This window comes from Cnephaeus nilssonii (assembly GCF_951640355.1).
Source record: "Cnephaeus nilssonii genome assembly, chromosome: 1".
Taxonomy (NCBI): Eukaryota; Metazoa; Chordata; class Mammalia; order Chiroptera; family Vespertilionidae; genus Cnephaeus; species Cnephaeus nilssonii.
This window is the reverse complement of record NC_137072.1, coordinates 68,763,687-68,785,023: the sequence shown is the minus strand read 5'-3', so window position 1 is coordinate 68,785,023 and position 21,337 is coordinate 68,763,687. Positions and strand designations below refer to the sequence as shown.

Genomic DNA, 21,337 nt, shown 5'->3' with positions numbered 1-21,337 from the left:
ATATGCCATTAGAGATATTTGTATGGACATTTTCTCTCCTGTTCAAAAGTTATTTTCTAAGGAGACACAGACATGTCCTTTCTAAAAGAGATTTCTTGAAAAAAAAATCTTTCTCTGGAACATCGGAAGAATGAATTTAATAAAAAACATAATCCCATAAATAAAAGCCTTTACCAACATCATATAAGGGTACAAGTTTTGTATTATTTTTCTTTCTACTAACATTTATCAACATCACCTTGTTGTGAAACTTGCTTCTTGGAATGAACTTGTTGTTATGGCCCTTTACCCTTCTTGCTATCCCATAGAAAAGGTTTTGTTAGAGTACCTCACAGTATCTTGCTTACTCACTTTTCCCATTTGTCAGCATCTCTTCCAAGTGCTATGGTAATCTAAAAATCTCTGGCTACACGTTTATGGAAATAGCCTGAAGGTGACCAGCCTACAGCAGATTTATGTGTGTGTACCTCTCTAGTTTCGGATGGAGAACACACGAGTCCGGAGATGGCCCTCACCATTCACTTACTTCACTCTGATCGGCACCCCCCAGTGTTCCAGGTCACAGCTCCGCTGCTCAAGGTCAGCCCAGGAGGCAGAACTTCCGTAGGTAAGAACTGGGAGCCCCAAAGAAGCATGGCTCTGAAAATGGGACCATATTTTAGCAATGGTTCCTGTTCAAACCTCTTGATGCTTACCAAAAAATAACGACCTCCTCTTTCAGAAGGTACTTGCTCCTCATCTATATCCTTTCCTCTGCCCATTTCCATGAAAATAGAAATAGCATGGAGAGAAGGCAATAAACCCTTCAGAGGCCAATGCTCAGTGATGGAATATAATACAGAATTTATTGTCCAGCCTCCAGGAGACTGATTTGTGGCCATCACTAAAATATAAAGTAACAGAGAGCAGAGAGAATAGGGGGGAGCCTTTTCAATGACTTCCTTCATTTCCTATTTAGAAAGTAAAGAGTAACGGGAGAAATGACAGATCACAATAACCTTGGGAAGCTGTGAAGAGTTAGTGTTGGCCCAGTTCTTTTGTATGTGATTTACCTATTACTATACTCACTCTTTAAAAGTGTAGTCTTTCGCCAAGAACATCCTAAGTGCAGATTCTTATCCAGTTTCTACATGCGGGTATTGGCCTAAAATCAATTATCATCCAACTTATAAACAACTGTCACTTTCACCCTACTTCTCACTCCAGTGAGGGCAGGAGCAGCTATTGTTAAAATAACTTGGCTCTTATGTCGATTCAGAGAAAGAAGAAGGGAAGAAACAATGAAAAGGAAAGACAGTTTTGGGGAGTATTTTTTGGAAGAAAACTTACCCGAGCTAGTCAGGACTGACCTTTTTGTGGGCTTCCATACCTTCATTTGTGTGGAAATAAAAACAGTGTCTGCATAGAGCTACCTACTTTATAAGTTAACTTGTGGAAAAATCTACTGTAATTTGGGAATTGACTGTATTATCAGTTTTTATTTCTTTGTGGTTGATTGGGATTAAACAGTGCTTTCTTATAACTATCAGATTACCCACAACATGGCTTCCAGCCTGGCCTGTGGCTTCAGTGTACACAGAGAATACAGTGTTTAATGTGCACACCTTCTCACCAGGCTTTATTCTCCTGACCGCAGGGCTGCAGGTGGAAATAAGAGATGCTGATACAGCGCCTGAAGAACTCCTCTTTGAGCTTCGGAAACCGCCCGAGCACGGTGTGCTCCTAAAGGACACAGCTGAGTTCCCAGGGCCCATGGCCCCAGGTAGCTGCTCACTCTGTCATCGATGGATTTCTTGCTTTGCATTCAGTTTTATGTGTCTTAGACAAGAAGTCAGCAATTTTGAGGAGATAACTTAGAAAGGGGGGGGGGGGGAATTAGTGTTTAGTTCATTAGCTGAAATATTTGGGACTTCTCTATGCCACCTCCTATGCCCAAAACTGTGAAGCTGTTTCCTCAAATTGTAGGTGCAATTGGTTGATTTCTGAAACCTGGAGTAAACACATTCAGAACAACCTCGTAGGAGTTGTCAGCTGTCACTCTCCTATAGATTGTTCATGAACATGAATTTGTTTCCTTACTATGATATGTAAATCTTCACAGTATTTATAACTGTGATTCCGATAGCGTGAACTACACGTATCTTCATAAAAAAAGGGAACATGTTTTTAAAATAGTGTTATGCAGTATAACAGAGTGGTGATGTGACCAGCTTTCCAAAAATAATATTTACTGCACTTTCTCCAGCTATAAAAAATAGCACATATTGTTTAGAACGTATAGAAAAGCACAAAGAATATAACTAAATCTAATTTTTAATAGTCATTCCTTATATATCAAAGTAGATATTACCCCTTTGAAAGTTGTCACCTTGGGATGCTCTGTGCTTATTCTGACAATCTGTACTTTCTCAAAACCTTCATATAATTTCTAGTTGTCATGTAAAAATGCATTATTCCGAATATCCCTGCAGAGGTAGGGGGCATGTGTTTGACCTTGAAGGTAGATTGAATTTGTGAGAACAAGCAATAGGCACTTGGGAGTCACCAAGGCTGATTTTTTACAAATTTACTGAACAAAAAAAAGGTTATTAGAATAGATTTCTAGTACCCTAAGGGAACTACTTTAGGAGCATAATAGTCATAGCCCAGTTTTGTGAACATTATATTTCACCTATATTTGTGTAATTAACATAGAAATCCAAAGATATTAGTAAAATGTTCTTTTTAATGTATTACAATAAACTTATCAGTTTTATTACTTTTTTTTAAGCACAACACCACTAGCACCAGTAAATCACCATAACACAGTGTTGAAAGAGAAGGCTTAGAAGACTAATACAGAGCATGAATAAATTATTTAGTTTAATTACATCACACCAGTTATGAGAGTCAATAATCTATCAGGAACTAGAGTTGAATATAACATCCAAGAACACCAGTACCTCGACTATGCTCTGTGGAATTGTTGAGACCCAGGACACTAAGTAGAATTTCTCATAAAAAGGGATCCTTGACCAAACAGTTTTGAGAAGCTATAATATTGTATATTAAAGATTCTAAAATTCTAATAAATCCTGCATTTTAAAAGTCAGAGAAAGACAAATACCATATTGATTTCACTCATGTGGAATTTAATGAACAAACTGAACTACCAAGCAAAATAGGGACAAGCTATGGCTAGAGGAATTTGGGGGCGGGGGTGGGGGGTTGAGCAAAAAAGAAAAAGGAGAGATAAATTCATGGACATGGACAAGTGTGGTGATTGCAGAGGCAGGGGAGTGGAAGAGGATAAATAGTGATGGGAAAAAATAATAAATGAATGAATGAATAAATAAAATCAGAAAAATAGTTTTTAATTTTAAATTTTGCTTAAACCTATTTTTCCTAAACTAATATGATCTTTTTCACACAGCACATATCAAATCTATCATGAATTAGTGCTCCAGACTAATAGTTTCTAACTTCAAGTACATTTTTAAATTTTTAGATATTTTTTAATTAAAAAAAACTTATACTCTCAATTAAAACAAAGACCTCTTAGAGGTTCATTAAGAATAATTTATTTTATTGTTCAAAATTTTTTTCCGTATCAAGATTAGATACTAGGATTATCATAAAGAATAAAGGCTTGTCCTTTATTCTCTAGACCTGAAAGTGATGAATGGATCTTCTAGAGGCAGATTTAAAACACACACACACACACACACACACACACACACAAACACAGTAGAGCTGCCTCCCGTGGAATGAGCCACCTTGTCAAACAGAGAGCTTTTCACCTTGAGAAGTGTTGAAGGACAGGCTAAATACCTTTTTCAAGGGTAGTGTAAAGGGAATTCTATATTGGGTGGGTGGCTGGACTAATTAGCTTCCATCTCCCAGCTTGTGATCCTATATGTGCTTTGAAATCCTGAGATCAAAGGTGTTATATAAATGAAAAGCGTCATTCCCAGAAGTAATTGGTTCTGTCATTTGTTTTATTCTTGAAAGGTGACACTTTCACATATGAGGATATTGAGAAAAATGTGCTGCAGTATCTCCATGACGGCTCTTCTGCGCGGGAGGACAACATGGAGATCTCGGTCACAGACGGCCTCTCGGCGACGACCGTGGACGTGAGAGTAGAGGTGTCACTGTCAGGGGCCCCAGCGCCTCGGCTGGCTGCCGGTGCCTCTCTGAGCATGACCGTTGCCAGTGAAAGCACAGCTGTAATCACTAGATCTCACCTTGCTTACATCGTAAGTGCTTACACTTGCCTTCCTTTTCTCTGCGCCCTGAGTGGGCTGACTAGCGAGCAGTGCCATGTCTGAGTATCTGGGGCTTCAGGTAGATGGCCATATAAAGAACTTTTTCTCAACTTTGCTATAGCTCTGCTCTTCGGAATAGTTACACTCTTTGTTACAACAGCTCTCAATGTCTCATGCACAGATAAGTGAATGGGCAAACCTTGATGAACACACAACGTGTATGTGTAGGGATAAGTGATTGTCAATAGAAAGCATTGCCAATGTCAGAAAAGCCCAAGTCCCCACATTTTAAGCTCCATCCATAATGTTTCAAATGAGAATGTTATGGAAAGAACATGTCAGAAGAACTTACCTGGTCAGTGACTAATAGGTAATGCTATTTCATGGCCTACTTTTCTAAGAGAAAGTCCACTCTTCACCAGCTTTGGTCTCAGGTCCAGCTCTAGACAGAACACTGGCTCACCCCTTGGCAGTGCCTCTCTGCCAGACCTCCTGGGCAAGGTTCCGGACTCCGCCTCCAGTTCATGCCCCGAGAGAAGCAGGGTGATTGGGGGACAAGGGTAAGCTCAGGAACTCTAGTTTGTTTTTTTCCTCATCTGACCTTAACTTGATAATAATTATTGTTAATTAAAACTCATCTTCTTTCTTTGATTTTACCTTTAGCATTAAGGAATGAGGATAATTCATTTTATTTTTCAATTATGTATGTTGTAAAACAGATATGAATTCTCAATGTAAACATAATAATGAGAAGTTTTGACAAATGTCTTAACAATAAGAATGATTATCTGAGTGGTAGTCATTCTTAGTATTGAATTTTTCCTCTACTAATCTTAAAATTCTAAGCAGTGATCTGGCCTTTTTTTAAATTGATCTTTTTAGAGAGAGGAAAGGGGAGAGAGAGAGAGAGAAAGAGAGAGAGAGAGAGAGAGAGAGAGAGAGAGGAAGAGGAAGAGGAAGAGGAAGAGGAAGAGGAAGAGGAAGAGGAAGAGGAAGAGGAAGAAAGAGATGTGAGAAACATTGATTGGTTGCCCAGGCTGGGGATGAGGCCTGACCTAGAATCGAACCTGCCACCTTTTGGTGTATGGGGCACCTCTCCAACCAACTGAGCCACCCAGCCATGGCAACCTTTAAAAATAACACTATGTAGTTTTAAGTACTCCTTTACTGGCCTGAAGAGTCTGGCTATAAAATCTAGTCCTAAGTAGTGGTATGAAAGATAAAGCATTGGCCTGGGAACAATTTCTTCAATTGCTTTTGCACAGATTTCCCCCTCAGATTGTCTTTTCTTAAATTATGGGAAACTGTATTCCATCCTATTCTTCTCATGGGCCTAGTACAGTTTCAGAACAGTTTTGATTTTGTTTTGTTTTTTAATTGACAGGTGATTTTTACCGTAGGTTATGGTCTTAAATTGTATGAAACTCATGAATTCATAAAAAATGTATGAATACAGATTTAATCAATAGATCACCAAGGCTTGAAAAATGTTTGACAGACCAAAATTGCACTCCAGGAGCAGTTCCTGCCCATTAACTGCATATTATAAGCTGCATATCAAAATGCAAGCCCATTGGCAACTGAACGTGTATTTTCAGAAATTGATTGAATGCGAATTTACCCACTAGAGCAGAAAGACTCCTAAAGAACTGTCCTAGCCTGCTGAAAGCAGAGCATATTTTAAAGACTTAGCTAAAGCATATACTAACTTTCTCTGAGGGCTGTAGAACAATTTTATACTTAGTATAATGGGGAAGTTTTTTCTAGATGTGCATCGTTAGTAAGTTTGCAGCGAACATTCAGAAAGGTTGGAAAAGCCATATGAACCCTGATCATTAATGAAGCAGAATATAAAGGGAGAGGAGCAGGTGAGCCTATTCTTAATTAGAGTTCATTAATGGGATGTTGGGAGAGACAAAAGGCAGAAATGGGATTCTGTGTGATTTGCTTATTAATGGTGGTTCTTTTACACCGTTTATATGCACTGCAAGTAAACAAGTAGGGGAGGGATGCTATGGATTTTGTAGTTAGAACAGATGGGTTTTAATCCAAGCTCACTACTTACTGGCATAGGAATCCTTAGCAAATTACTTAACTCTCTAGAGCTCAGTTTTTTTTCATCTGTAATATGATGAGGGTGATATAAGATTGATCTTAAAAAGTTAATGATGTTTATATGCACCAGCCAAAACTATAATAATTCAGCCCTAGCCAGTGTGGCTCAGTTGGTTGAGTGTCATCCCATTCACAGAGAGGCTGCTGGTTCAATTTCCAGTCAGGGCACATGCCAGGGTTTCGGGCTTGATCCCCAATAGGGGGCATGCAGGAGGCAGCCAATCTGTTTCTTTCTCATCGATGTTTCTCTCTCTCCCTCTCCCTTCCACTCTCTATTAAAAAAAAAAAAACAACAAACACACACACAATGAAAACACATTAAAAAACTACAATCATTCAAAATATGATACCATCCTAATATATAAAGAGCCAGGGTCCGTAACATCCAAAACAACCGAACGGACAACCGAATGCCAGGCTGCACGCACACCAGGCTCGGGTGGGTGGGGACTGGTGAGCAGGCTGAACTGCTGACCTCTCAGTCCCTCCTGGGTCGCAGGTGCTGCAACGACCCAGCACTGACTGCTGCCGCCAAGGTGGGTGCAATGCGATTGGTCAGGGGGCCCTGCCATTGCCCCATGATTGCCCCATAGAGGGAGGCCCAGGCTACCCAGCCGGTGGCAGTGGGCGGGGCCTCCCTCTGCAGGGGGATCAATTGCGGAGCTCCCAGACTGCGAGAGGGCACAGGCCAGGTTGAAGGCCCCCCCCCCCACCCCTGAGTGCACAAATTTTGTGCACCAGGCCTCTAGTCTATAATAATATTGTATAATACATGTCTAGGGATAAATGTAACAAAAAGTGCATAAATTCTAGGTATAATTAATGCTATGACTGATTATAAAGAAAATCCAAAAGAATCTCTTGACAAAGTATTAGAAATAAAAGAATTTACCAAGAGGCCAAATGGAAGATCAATAAAGCAATAGCATTGCTATATATAAGCAAACAATAGCCAGTAAATGTAACTAAAAATAGCTTATAATAGCATTACAAAAATCATGTCCATTGGACAAAATCTAACAAAAACCAGGCATTCTTTCACAGGGGAAATTTGTCACTTCACTGACAGACATTTTAAAAAGCTCTAAATAAATTATATGTTTTCCATTTTCATGAATAAGAAGGTTTGGTATCAAAAAGGTTATCAATTTTCCCACAAAATGACCTTTCTATTCAGCTGAGATCCAATCAAAAGCCCAGTAGCCTTTTTATGGCTTTTGATAAGCTGATTCTTCAATATATAAGGAAGAACAAAGGGCCAAAATTATGAAAAAGAATAATAGGAGGGCAGGTACTTGCCCTATTAGATATCAGGCTTTATTATAAAACTGTACTATTTAAAGCAGTGTAGCACAGGAATATGCTGAAGAGTCCAGAAACAGACCCACACATGGGACAATATAAAACAAATGTAGCAAGTCAGTTCCATGAAAACAAGAGAAACTGATTAAGACATGGATCTGCACAAAATGAGTACTCATGTGGAAAAACAAAAGAACTTGTACCGCTACCTCACACCCTACATGGATATCAACTCCAGGCAAATCATGTACTTAAGTATCATAAGCAAAATTTTCTAATTCTTTTTAGGATATAGGTGAATATATATATATGATATTGGGAAAGGAAAGAATTTCTTAAACTAGAAAAGATTGATAAATTTGACTATATTAAAATTAAACTTATGTTTCCTAAAACACACTATAAATACAGAAAACTGACAAGTTAAAAATTGGGAAAAGGTATTTGTAACACATAAACCAAAAATAACACAGAAAAGATAAACAACATCTGCAAATCAAAAAGAAAAAGCAAAGCCAATCCAATAGAAATTGAACAAGAGACATTAACAGGAATTTTAGAAGATGAATCATAGGGCCAATAAATCTCAGAAGGGATATTTACCTTTTTGTCATTAGGGAAAGCAAGTTCAGATTACATATCATTTTATACCAATTCAATTGGCAGAAATTTAAAAATCTGACAACACCAAATGTTAGGAAATTGGTCTAAGGAAGGTTTTTGACTTTGCTCATGGATGTATAAACTGGAATGACCATTTGGGGTGAATATATACCTTAACCCTTTCACGCCTAGATTCCTATGCAACAAGAGAAACTTATATATTTATACTAAAGAATATGCACAAAAATGTTCGTAGCAATATTATCTATCACCAGGATAACAGATAACTTGTAGTACACTTACTCAATGGAATATTAAAGAACACTCAAAACAGATGAATTATTTTTTAAACAGTTGAACTATTGCTATACAAAACAATATTGATGGCTCTTAGCACTCCATTATTAAATAAAAAGAAAAATAAATCCCACAAGAGGAGAGTCTAACTACATTTTCATAAGTATAAAAAAACAAAACAGTAAAATACTTTGTAGTAATATATCAAACTACATCGCAAAATTCTAGACCCAGAGACAGGATAGAGGAAAAACACATAGACAAATATTAATTATCAAAGTACTAGTTCTAGTGTTGAGTCTATGACAGACAATAGATTTATAAATAATAAAAAGAAAATTACAAAATGGATTAATACAGAAGGGGTAAGAAGGTTTTCAAGTAGAAAAGTTATATGAGAACAAGCTCTATATTCTTATAAAATTTTTAAATGTATTTTTTTATTGACTTCAGAGAGGGAGAGGAGAGAGGATAGAAATACCAATGATGAGAGAGAATCATTGATCAGCTGCCTCCGGCACGCCACCTACTGAGTATCCAACCAGGACCTCCGGGTTCATAGCTTGATGCTCAACCACTGAGCCATACCATCCAGACTTATACATTTTTGCACCTGCAGTGTCTTGGTTATCACAAAATAGTAATTTCTTTAAATTATGACAGTATTTTCAGGGAAAAAAAAAAGTAGCTGATTTCACACTTTTTCAAACCCAGCAGTCGTTTGAGATTGGAAACAGAGATGAAAAAAGTATTTCTTTGCCAATGAGGAATTTAGAGTCAGGAGCTCTGTCCTTGTAGTCCATTGCCATTCTGGAAGACAATATTTAGAACTCTCAGCTGCCTTTTTAAAATTCATTTTCAGCCGAAACCGGTTTGGCTCAGTGGATAGAGCGTCGGCTTGCGGACTCAAGGGTCCCAGGTTCGATTCCGGTCAAGGGTCAAGGGCATGTACCTTGGATGCGGGCACATCCCCAGTCGGGGGTGTGCAGGAGGCAGCTGATCGATGTTTCTCTCTCATCGATGTTTCTGGCTCTCTATCCCTCTCCCTTCCTCTCTGTTAAAAATCAATAAAATATATTTAAAAAAATAAAAAAATAAAATTCACTTTCAGGGAGTGCTCACAGTAATATTAAGAGGTAGTCTTTTGGAAGTCTGCCTATTATATTTGACAACTCATGTGGAAAAACAGAGAAACTTTTAAAGCATAAATTTAGGGACAATTTTCTGAAGTGTTGCAGTCTCAATGAATTTGCATTTCCTCTCTTGCTAGTGTCAAAAAATGTGAGGAAATCTGGAAAGTTCTATGATCTTGCCTTGAGGCTCTGAACAGCCAACTTAAAAAGGCCTCTGAGGCTAGGATGAGAACTGATTAAAATCACCAGATCACCACGTACCCGTGCTCACATTTCTGTCCAGGGCCTCCGCTAACTGTACAATATAGCTGTGAACATTTGACTTGAGAGAACATCCAACTATGCAATATTGACCTTCACTGTTGCTATGGTAGAGTGTAAAGTGGCCCGTGTTCACATCAAGTGCGCTGAAAGATGAGTGACTTCCAAGAAAACCTTCCAAGAAGGTGTTGCCTATCTTCTAGATCTTCCCAAAAATATCCGTGAAGAAAGAGGAAATTGTTTATTAAGACATTCAATTGTTGTCCATGTAGAAACATAGAAAGCCAATTTTATTTCCTGATAAGCACTTCAGAAGGAAACGGAAATGGTCTTTTCAGTGCTGACAGAACGAAATCCATAACATTCCCTAAATTCTATTTAACTAAAAATTTATCACATTGAACATTGAAGTGAGTCATTGGCTGAGCTAAGTAACTTCCATTCTCTCTGTTTTGCAGAATTTTCTTTATTATTGTATTAACGTTATAAGAGAATTTTACCTGTTTCTAAAAAGGAAATCATTCTTAGAACTCTAGAAGAAGCCTACAACTATGTTTTCAGAAAGAGGACTTTTATCTCTGACCCTGTTTTGTTCTTCACTAGATGCTTATAATAAAAACGAGACCTTGTGTGGCTCTTCTAGTAACAGTAGAGTTTTATGCCCCACGCCTAACGGGCATTTCTCCATTGTTATCTTGAGCTACTCTTGAAAAAAGAGATTATCAAAGAGGCATTTTAGAAGGAATGAGTACTGGGATTTTCCTGCAGTTTGAAATGGTGTTGCTTTGTCACAAAGGGAAAGAGACTTCCAATTAGCAGAGCAGGAATCACCCTCATCTTTAACTACTGGAGTATTTATTTCTGCAAATGTGCATTCATGTCTTGCCTCATATTTGCCTGATTAGGATGATTCTTCCCCCGACTCCGAGATCTGGATTCAGTTAAGTTCTCTGCCCATGTATGGGACTCTTTTAAGAATGTCAGGACTTGAAGTGGAAGAAATCTCAGAGGTTGCCAATTTCACGATGGAAGATATCAACAACCAGAAAATTAGGTATGTAACCACTTTGTATTACCTGACAGAATTTTTTAATTGTACAAAGGGGGACACCTGCAATATGTCAACATTAAAAATTTTTAATATAAAAAAGTTAACCTTGACTTTGGATGGTGAACACACAGTACAATATACAGATGATGTATTATAGAGTTGTACACTTGAAACTCATATAATTTTATTAGCCAATGTCACCCCAATAAATTCAATAATGTTTTTAAGATGTGGAACAAAATTTTTAAAAAGTTAACAACTAAACAGTAACTCCCTTAAAAGATTATATTGCTTCTGGCCCCATTTTTTTGTTGTTGTTAATCCCTACTTTAAGATATTCTTCCATTGATTTTTAGAGAGAGTGAAAGGGAGGGAGAGACACATCAATGTGAGAGAGTCGTATCGATTAGTTGCCTTCTGCACCTGCCCCGACCAGAGCTGGGGATTGAGCTTGCAACTGAGGTACATGCCCTTGACCAGAATCAAACCCGGAACCCTTTAGTTCATGGGCCAATGCTCTATCCACTGAGCCAAACCGGCTAGGGCCTGGCCCCATTTTTAAACAAAAATACACTCATTTACTTGGCTTCTCAGTGTAGCTCATTCATTTGATTCTTCTCTTGGCCTCTGTAGATACTCAGCCGTGTTTGAGACTGAGGGTCAGCTGATTACTGATAGCTTCCATTTCTCTGTGTCTGATATGGACCACAACCAACTGGAAAATCAGATGTTTACCATCATGATCACTCCTGTCAAGAATCCACCTCCAGTCATTGCCTTTGCTGACCTTATCACGGTAAACAATTCTCAGATCAATAGATACTGAGTGCTATAGAGAGCTGGAATATGTGGGAATGTAAATGAAGAATTTCTTTCTAATAAATTGGCTGCCAACTTCTTCCTGCAAGGTTTCCAGGCAATAGTATCAAGATATGCATTCTTTTCAATCATCAAAAAGTAAGAAAATAATTCTATGCAGAAAATCAAATCATTATATCGACATTGTTTAGTCAACGCATATTTATGTGCCAGACATAAATCCTAGATGTGTATAGAAGAGGAAGCAAAATTAAAAATGGAATATATCTTTAAGGAGTCTATAATCTAATGTTCACAGCAACTAAAACATGGGGATATGGGAAATGTTCCCCCAAGTCAGTCCTTAAATTAAGTTGATACTTATCACTATTTATACTGTGTTAACAGTTCCATGGAGTGGGGAGACTGGCGTGGGGGGGCAGTTAGATAATAAATCCTAATCATGAAGTTACACAGACAGGAGTTAAAGTGCCTGTCCTGTTACTTACTAGCTGAGTGACCTTGGGCCAATATGTAATCTTTCTTAGCCTCAACTTCCCCATCTTTAAAATATGAGTAATTCCAGAAGGCTGCTTTGATGATTAATAAAATAGCATTTTTAAAAAAACAGTACAGTACTGGCATGGTGTAGTAATTCCATAAAAGTTAATTCACTTTCCCCATCCTGCACTCAGGAGCTTTTCTGTTTTCTGTTGAGCGACTCAAAATTGATCAAACTGAGTTGTTTCTAAATGATTCTGATGACCCATTTTCCCATTTCCACACCTTGGGGCAGCCATTTGGACTTTTCCCATTCCCAGAGCCAGGGTAGGACCCAGGTGGCTAGCAAAAACACACCAGACTGGGCTTGCAGGTGAGCACGCAAAGCAGGGCCCCCAAAGGCGAAAGTTAGTGCGAGCAACTGCTTTTACTTCCACTGATTTATTGTCCTCATTGACATTAAGATAAGCACTAGTTTTGAGATATGTTGAGCCCTTTCTATCTGCACATCGATAAATACGTCCTGTAAAGGAATACACAGGACTTTTTTCTACATGGGACCACGTGTAGGACAGTCGCCCTCACAGTGTCTGGGGGAGGACTGGATGATCATTCTCTAGCTGTGGGCTTTTGAATGTTGATATGGGAGGAAGGCAGCATCCTGTGTGTAGCTGTGCGAGGTGGGTGATTGGAGTGGGCCAGAGCTGCTTTATAACTAGATCCATCATAGAAGGAAGCCCGGCTTTGAAGGGAGACAGACACTCGAGTCATTGTGCCTGAGTGTCGCTTTGCGAGGTGCTGAGAGATTGCCTGGCTTCGGCAGCGTGCACATTCCTCATCTCATCTGTGGAGGATCTGCCTCCTCAAAGAAGTGAAATTGGTGCCAGAAGGTCACCCCAGGCGGCACTTTGCAATTCAGTGTTTCTTGCCGCAGTGCAGTTACCTGTAACCGCCCAAGGACTCTCTCTGCAATCTTTTCTTCCTCAGGTTGACGAGGGAGGGAGAACCCCACTCTCATTTCATCATTTCTTTGCTGCTGAAGATCAGGACAGCCTCCAGGGCGATGCCGTCATTAGACTAAGCGCTCTGCCCAAGTACGGCTGCATTGAGAACACTGGAACAGGTACCCGCGGGAGCTTCGCTGTAGAACTGAGAGAAGCGGGGGTGGAGGGGTAACCACCTCTGATGAAACCTGGACATGGGCAACCAAAGAGGAATAGAACCATTTCAAAGAAATGGAAGGAAGGAAGCTTTCATCCACTCATCAGAAATTTACTGAGCATGTTCTGTGTGCCAGGCACTTTTTAAGCACTAGGGACAGATCAATAAACAAATCAGCCAGAAACCACTACCGTCATGGTGCCTTAGATCCTGGGAGAAAAGGGGAGGAGTCAAATAAGAAACCTAGCAAATGAGAAAATCGTGTAAGATGTTAGGAGGGAAATCAGTGCTATGGGAGGGAAATAGAGCAGGGTCCCAGCAGTGGGGGTAGAGGGCCTTGTGGATTACACTCAGAATTGAGTGTCAAGGAAATCAAGTTTCTGTCCTTTTATTGTGATGCAGCAGCAGTTTAGAAGAACCATAGCTTATGTCTCGACTCCTTCTGAAGATATGACAGGAATTAAAATGTGTGCTTGTCTATCTGTGACCCTCCTCAGCATCCCTCCCCTTCCTCCCCTCCACCCCCCACCGTCTGCCTGGATCCACCACCCTTGGTGGTTATCACAGAGAAGAAGTGAGATGTGTACCATGCACAGGCCCCTGAGGCCGCAGTGACTGGAAGCTGAGATAGCCCCTGTCAGGTTACAGGGAGATTCCCGAGTGTGGCAGCTCTTGGCTCTAATTGGCGTGCAGCTAGCAGCTCCCACAGAGAGGCCATTGGCTGAAGGTGTCTGCGGCCAGCATGGCGCCGGAGATTTGAGGCTGGTTACAGGAAACTGATTTTGCAGTGACCATGCTTTCCTATAGAAAATCTTGGGTCTTTTCCCCATCTTTCAGTGTGTGCACTTGGCTTTGTTTATCACTGAGTTTGATTTATCTCCACAAATGCTTATGCTTGACACAATGGATGTAAAGATGAATAGGACACAGCCTCTGCCCTGAGTGGGAGACAGATATGAAGACTGATACATCACACAATACATAAAGTGCCAGTACAGGGAAGGGAGCAAAGCACGGAGAAAGCACATAGCACAAAACAGTTACCTGTGCCTGGGAAAGCAGGAAAATGTCTAAGGAAGTGACGTTCGAGCTGGAACTTGAAGGGTTAGTGAGAGTTGCTGTGGGAAGAGGGAAAAGGGCATTTCTCGCAGAGGGAAGAGCATGGACAAAGGGTGGGAAGCAGCCACGGATGGTTGCCCCGGCCTTCTCTTCTCTCCAGGTGGTTTTTTATTAAGCCTTCCTGCCATGGTTTTACGTTAACCTGGAATGCATGCAGAGGGGTGTTTCACTGGTCCAGAAGTCGAATTTCTGGCAAGCCTTGGCCTCTCTAAAGATGGTTCTCAAACTTTAATGTCCATAGACGCACAGGGAGGGCTTGTGAAAGCACAGCTTCCTGGGCAGCCACCAGAGGTCCTGCTGGAGGAGGCTGGTGAGGCCCGTGTATTCGCATTTCTCACTAGTAGCTCAGAGGCGATGCCACTGATGCTGGACCAAGGGCCACACTTGGAAAACTGCTGCTCTATGTTAGTGTGAAGCTGGCAGTAAGGAAGAGATGGTCAGGGGATGAATTACTGTCCCAAGGCACAACATTTAAGGACCCTTCCCTTTGCCCTATGGGTATTAAGAACCGAATCTGTCTTATGCATATGAAACTAGCTACTTAGGTTTAGAATGCAGCTGATCAGAAGAATCCTATCTAATAATAGAGTAACATGTAAATTACCATCACTCCGCTACGCCCATGATTGGGCGGCGGGAGGCTGGGGGGCGGGACTCGGGGTGGCCTATCCAGCCATTGGGAGGCACGGATCCGCTGCCGCTGCCACTGAGGGGGGCTACTCTGCTGTTGAGAGGCGCAGGGGGCGGGACTCCCGCCCCCTGTGCCTCTCAACAGCCAGATCCGAGGCCGCTGAGGGGGCCTGCTGCAGACACCCAGCTGCGCCTCTCAACAGCAGGGTAGCCAGGTGTCCGTGGCAGCTCCCCTCAGCGGCTGTTGAGAGGCGCAGGAGGCGGGAGTCCCGCCCCCTGTGCCTCTCAACAGCAGGGTAGCCCCCCTCAGCGGCCGAGGACCATCAAAAGTGTGGGAGCTGGGTGCCTGTCTGCTCCGGCACCAGGCCTTTCAGAAGCCTCCCCCAAGCCGGAGGCTTCTGAAAGGCCTGGTGCACCAGCAGACAGGCACCCAGCTCCACCGCGAAAAGCGAAAGCGTTTAGGGGACCCTACACGTGCATGATTCAATCATGCACTGGGCCTCTAGTGTCTTTATAAAAACATTAGACGGAGCAGCTTAAACTTCTTACCAGCAAGACTGGAAGGAACAGAATAATTATATTGTTAAGTATAAACTCTAACAGCCTGGAGTCTACATTCATTCAGTACCAGCACAACCAGGACAGGACCCACCTTGATTACCTCTAGGCACCACCGTGCTCCAGTGCAATGCAGGAATAGATGTTCATGATGATAGCCTGCCTGCACTGAGAGCTAGTTAATTTGCATGCAGTCTATTTGTTTTAAGAAGGAAAGGAAGCACAGAAGAACAATTTCTGTGAAAAAAAATAAAAGGTGTGGTTTTAAAAATCGGAAGGATTGATGCTAAGAGCTTCAGTGACAGATTCACTTGTTGAGTGGCTTGTTTTCCAGTGACAGAAAATAAGTCATTATTCTGTTTGCATATATTTGTAGGCATTATTTACTTTATTCATGCTATTTCTGTCCTAAATAATGCAGCCACCTTTATCACATTACTGGTAGTCAGTGGGAAGAGAAAATAAGAACTGGGAGGACTTACGGCCATTTCTTCTGGAAACCCTGAACTGTGCATCCTGGGGATTAGACTCCTCTATGCATCTGGTGACAAGAGATATCAGATTTGAGGGGTCAATTTAAGAAAATTTATGTCATTGCAGAAGAAAATATTTGTCTTGAGTTCTTCATTCAAACAAATTATAAATAAAACTTTTTAATTTCTAGTCTTTCTGTTGGGAGGTCAACAAAAATGAGAATGTCTACAATTCAGGAAGTCAGTGGCCTTTTAATATATGGCCTGGCCTTTGCAAAGGGCTAGGAAAGAAGGAAAGAGAAGGCCCTGATGCTTTCAGATCTTCTGTCTATACTTTCCTTCGTTGATATGTCTAGGGAATGTTCGAAGACACAGGGGTTTCTTTTTTCTCCTTTTTTTTTTTTTTTAGAAGAAAATGTGATAACAATTTGAAATCAATCAGAGAGACTCAGACCAAGTAAGGGGCGAGTCATCTATCATGTAGACAGTGCTTACTCTTCCCCTGGGTCTTTTACAGTCTGTGGGGTTGGGATGAAAGGAAGAGTTAGCTAGAGCCAGCACTTCATATGGAGCTCTGGATGGTCCTTGAGCATCTCAGTACCTGAATGGCACCTGAGCTCTGGATGGTCCTTTGAGCATCACAGCGGCCCTGGTGGACCATCCCAAAGACTGAACTGTGATCCATACTGAGGTTTCCTTAAGGAACCAAGAGGTCAAATGAAAACATGCTTAAGATGTTTCTTACATATAAAGGTTTCTTACAGTCAACCTTTTCTTATGTAGAGAAAGGGAGTTCCTCTTGAAGGATATGACAAGTAGAGTGGTCTTGAAATTGACTAAAGCTTAAGGTAGAACATTTGCTATTGTGTCATTACTTGCCCCAGCACTTATTTTATCAAAGATTTCTGACAGAACAACCGTGGATTCTGTGCTATATAAAATAGTGACATTCTGAGTGCTTTCGTGCACATTACCTCTTTTGATTCCCTATGGAAATTGCAGGGCAGCTATATCCATTTATAGATGAGAAATAGTGGGGAAATGGTGATCCAACCCCAAGTCTCCCAATTTCTGGTCTTGTGCTCCTTCCATACCCCCGCCTTTATCCTCTCACATGCTTTCATCTTTTGCTGATAATGCTGTCATGTTTTCCAGTTCAGCCTAGTAATCAGGGCTTGGTGGAGCAAGGTAAAAGTTCTCTCTTGTTGATGCAGGTGATCGTTTTGGCCCTGGAACTACTAGTGACCCAGAATCATCCATCCCAATTCAAGATATTCTGGAAAACTACATTTACTACTTTCAGAGTGTTCATGAAAGCATTGAGCCAACTCATGATATCTTTAGTTTTTATGTAAGTAATGGAAATAGTCGTTCGGAAATCCACAGCATCAATATCACCATCGAGGTAAGGGCTTTGGAAGTTGGAGAAGTTGGGCCTTTGACCATAATATCCCACCGTGAAATAGCTTTATATAAACTGAAAAGCAAAGGAAATTGAATTTGACCTTCAGTTTTAGAGGTTAATTTGAAAAAATAACCCTAACCTACAGGAAATTTATAGAATTAAGGCTGGCATTTGGGGATGGTCTGACCTAGAAATCTAAACTTCCATTTCAGGGTAAAATCTATTCTTTCTGTGTGAAAACAGTTTGTGAGGGTCAGACAGAGAAACCTTGCTAATCTCATATTTAGATGAAAACTAACATGTGCCAATTTTCCCCTGAAATTGTTCTATGTGCATATTTGCTTTCTCTTAAGTTTGTAATGCATTTATTCATTAAATTATAGCATCAAAGAACTATGTTCCTTGATACTGTATTTATTTTCACTGGATCACTACATAGGCTTGCTCTACCAGCCCAGGGAGAGAGAGAAAAGAAAAAGATAAAAACTCAGAATGAAATACCCTTTACCTTGAGCAAATAAAACAGATGGTACCCTCAGTACCCTTCAGGGACAGTGATGGGGGTGGCGCTGGCATAAGAGCAAGAAGACAACTTTAAAAACCCACACTTTCAAATGTGGTGTCCTACAGACACTATGATATGCTTATTAGGGTTTTCTAAGACAGTTTTGATTTCAAATAATGCGTCCTTTTATCCCCAAAATCTACTTGTACTTGCCTAACCACATGTCCATTTTTTTATTTGGTCTGGAAAATATGATCATTGTACATATGGAAAAGATCTGAGAAGATTTGTGTAGAATGTCCTCCTGTTTCTTTTCAAGGGAACATTTGGTTTGTGTGACTTGCCCTCCTTTGAAGCTAACCATTTTGATTGGGAATTAAACATAGTGACACATTAAACGCTATTTTGGTAGTGAAAGTTGGTGCACCAATATTACTTCCTCTGAATAATGTGCATTTTTCTTTCTTAAACCGGCATCTGTATGAGACCTAACATTCTGTGCTTTAATCAGAGGAAGAATGATGAGCCTCCCAGGATGACTTTGCAGCCCCTGCGCGTGCAGCTGAGTTCGGGAGTGGTGATAAGCAATTTTTCTTTGAGCTTGCAAGACCTGGACACCCCAGATAATGAGCTGATTTTTGTATTGACAAGAAAGCCTGACCACGGTAGGATGCAACTGCTGTATAAAGTTCCTTAATTGAGGTGCCCAATGGGTTATTAGAATAAACACATAGATTCCAGCTGATTGTTTCTCTGCCTTGCCTGTATATCATTCATTCTTTGTATCCAATTACAAATCAAAATCACAGCTAGCTCACAGAAGACACTAGTTGCTCTAAAAGCCTGAATCCTAGGTAATTGGTGTTTCTGCCACCAATTTCAGCTGTTTTCTCACTTTCCTATGTAACCTCAGACAAAACAGGTTTCAGAAGCTGCATATTCTCTTCTCAGAGAAAGCATCATCGCTTGGTAATCTGGGGCCATCTTATGCAAGGAACAGCCTTGTTATTAATTGCAAAAGGTGTTCATTTCAGGTTAGAGGCATGGTAGATGTCTTTATGAACTTTTGCACACACACAAAGTCACTTTTCCTGATTAAACCAGAGGTTTAAGTAGGGGTCTTCTACCTAATTCTTTCCTAAGCATCATCCCCCTATATTAGCTAACGCTGGAATTTTCATCTCCCAAGGGTCCATCCTAATATCCGTTGGTCTCTTAAAGATGAAACTGTTGTTGTTGATGGAGGGTTAATTGAAGAGGCTATAGGCTGCTGCATTTTATCTTGCCTTCATTCATTTTTATTTTCTTTAATGAAGCATGTTAACTGTTGCATTGTGGTACACATGACCCATGAAAACAGCAAATTATGTCTCAATCCAAAGATGCTTGGCGTCTTTCTGAATTTAAAAGGAATTCAAAACATTTCCTTATCTCCTATCCCAGATGCCCTGGGAGGAAGGCAGTGAGTGAAGAGTGCTATTTTCACTTTGCATAAGGGAAAAATAAGGTTTCGATAATGAAATGAGTTTGAATTCATGGAGTGGGATTTGATTTCTAAGCCATTAGATTACCACATCCATTTGTGTCTCCTTAAGAGATTTTAAGAAAAAATGGGACTTTATCTTTCTTATTTGTAGAAGAAGCCACAGGGAAGCACCCTGTGCTAATTTATAAGATGCTAAGTTTTTGGTCTCTTATGTATGTATCACCAAGAGCCCCTGAGGTGATTGACATTCTTCCAGGGTCATACTGGTTGACAAAATCAGGCAATGTTTTGGTGCCATATATATTCTACCATTGCCTCTTTGTTTTTCTTCCTTCCTCAGGTCATCTACGCCAGAGGCAGACTGCTTCTGAGCTTCTGGAGAATGGGAGGATTTTAGACCAGGGCTCCTCCTTCACCTACCAGGACATCCTGGGCGGGCTGGTGGGGTACACGCCTGATGGGCCCGGTGTGGCAGTGGATGAGTTCTGGTTCTCTCTCTCTGATGGACTCCACATGGACACAGGGAGGATGGAGATATACATTGAGCTGCCTACGGGTGACGCCCCCCACTTGGCTGTTAACCGAGGCCTACAGCTCTCAGCAGGTACCGGAGGAATGGAAGAGAGTGGTATGGTTCTTTGTCAGAGTGCAGGCCTTCCTTCCATGTTAGCTCTGTAGGAGGTTATGAGCTAATAGTTCAGAACTCAGGGAGACTGGAGTTGGGGAGAACTGTTGCTTTAGGGACACTGAAAGTTGTAAGTGACAAATGTGAATCTCTGAAATTCTTTGGGCCAGATGCCTATGTCTGTGAATTTGAGAAAAGATTGAGAAGAGTTTATAGTATTTCTAAGGGTGAACATTGCCACTGCCCAACCAATCCCCCATAGAAACAATAAAAGAAATCCAGTAGGATTTTCAACATGCTTGTTAAAAAAAAAAAATGGCATGGTGGGGCAATTGGGAAGCTGTCATTCACTAAAAAGATTGTGCAAATGATTGAGACTCATTTGATACAGTAATTTTTATACATATAATTTTGCATATATATAAGCAACCCCGAAGAACCTGTGACACCTGTCGGTCTTAGAGTCAGTTTGTGTTAGGATGTTAATTAGGGGGTGGGCCTTTACCCTCAGAGCAGCTACATTCCACTGGAGTTCAGTTAGTCTCTTAGTTTCCCATGTATTCTGTAGTAAAATTAATATAATGGTACTTGAACATTTGGAGAGCTGGCCAGTGTTGCTCAATGGCTGAGTGAACCAAGAGGTCACTGGTTCGATTCCTAGTCAGGGCACATGCCTGGGTTTTAAACTCCATCCACAATAGGGGACATGCAGGAAGCAGCCGATTGATCATCTTTCTCATCGATGTTTCTATCTCTCTATCCCTCTTCCTTCTTCTCTTTCTAAAAATCAATTAAAAAAACAACAACACATTTTAAGAAAGAAAAAAAATTGGAGCTTCCCAAAGGTCCCAAGTATTAGGTCTAGGATTTAAGTTTACCCTATTTACAAGCGATTTCATTAACCTGCTTCTGTTTCATGGGTGCTAGTGGAAGACACAAGATTCCTGGGTCCGAGACAAAGTGCTCTGTTACTCACAAGCACAGCAGGCAACATTGCCATCGGCATGTTTGTTTTGGTTCTCTCTGCCCTCCAAGTCTCGTGATGGTGCAGAGGGCCCAGATGGACA

General features: G+C 40.8%; 1 protein-coding gene across 2 annotated transcripts in view; it reads left to right on the top strand.

Moving 5' to 3' along the window:
• FRAS1 (Fraser extracellular matrix complex subunit 1) overlaps positions 1–21,337 on the top strand; it is a 439,997-nt gene that overhangs the window by 338,400 nt on the left and 80,260 nt on the right. For both annotated transcript variants that reach the window (XM_079772302.1, XM_079772303.1), the window contains exons 36-44: positions 476–607; positions 1,637–1,762; positions 3,991–4,238; positions 10,864–11,012; positions 11,643–11,805; positions 13,296–13,431; positions 17,464–17,654; positions 18,671–18,824; positions 19,986–20,249. In XM_079772302.1, the coding sequence (XP_079628428.1) occupies positions 476–607; positions 1,637–1,762; positions 3,991–4,238; positions 10,864–11,012; positions 11,643–11,805; positions 13,296–13,431; positions 17,464–17,654; positions 18,671–18,824; positions 19,986–20,249 (1,563 nt within the window). The remainder of the gene's footprint in view (positions 1–475; positions 608–1,636; positions 1,763–3,990; positions 4,239–10,863; positions 11,013–11,642; positions 11,806–13,295; positions 13,432–17,463; positions 17,655–18,670; positions 18,825–19,985; positions 20,250–21,337) is intronic.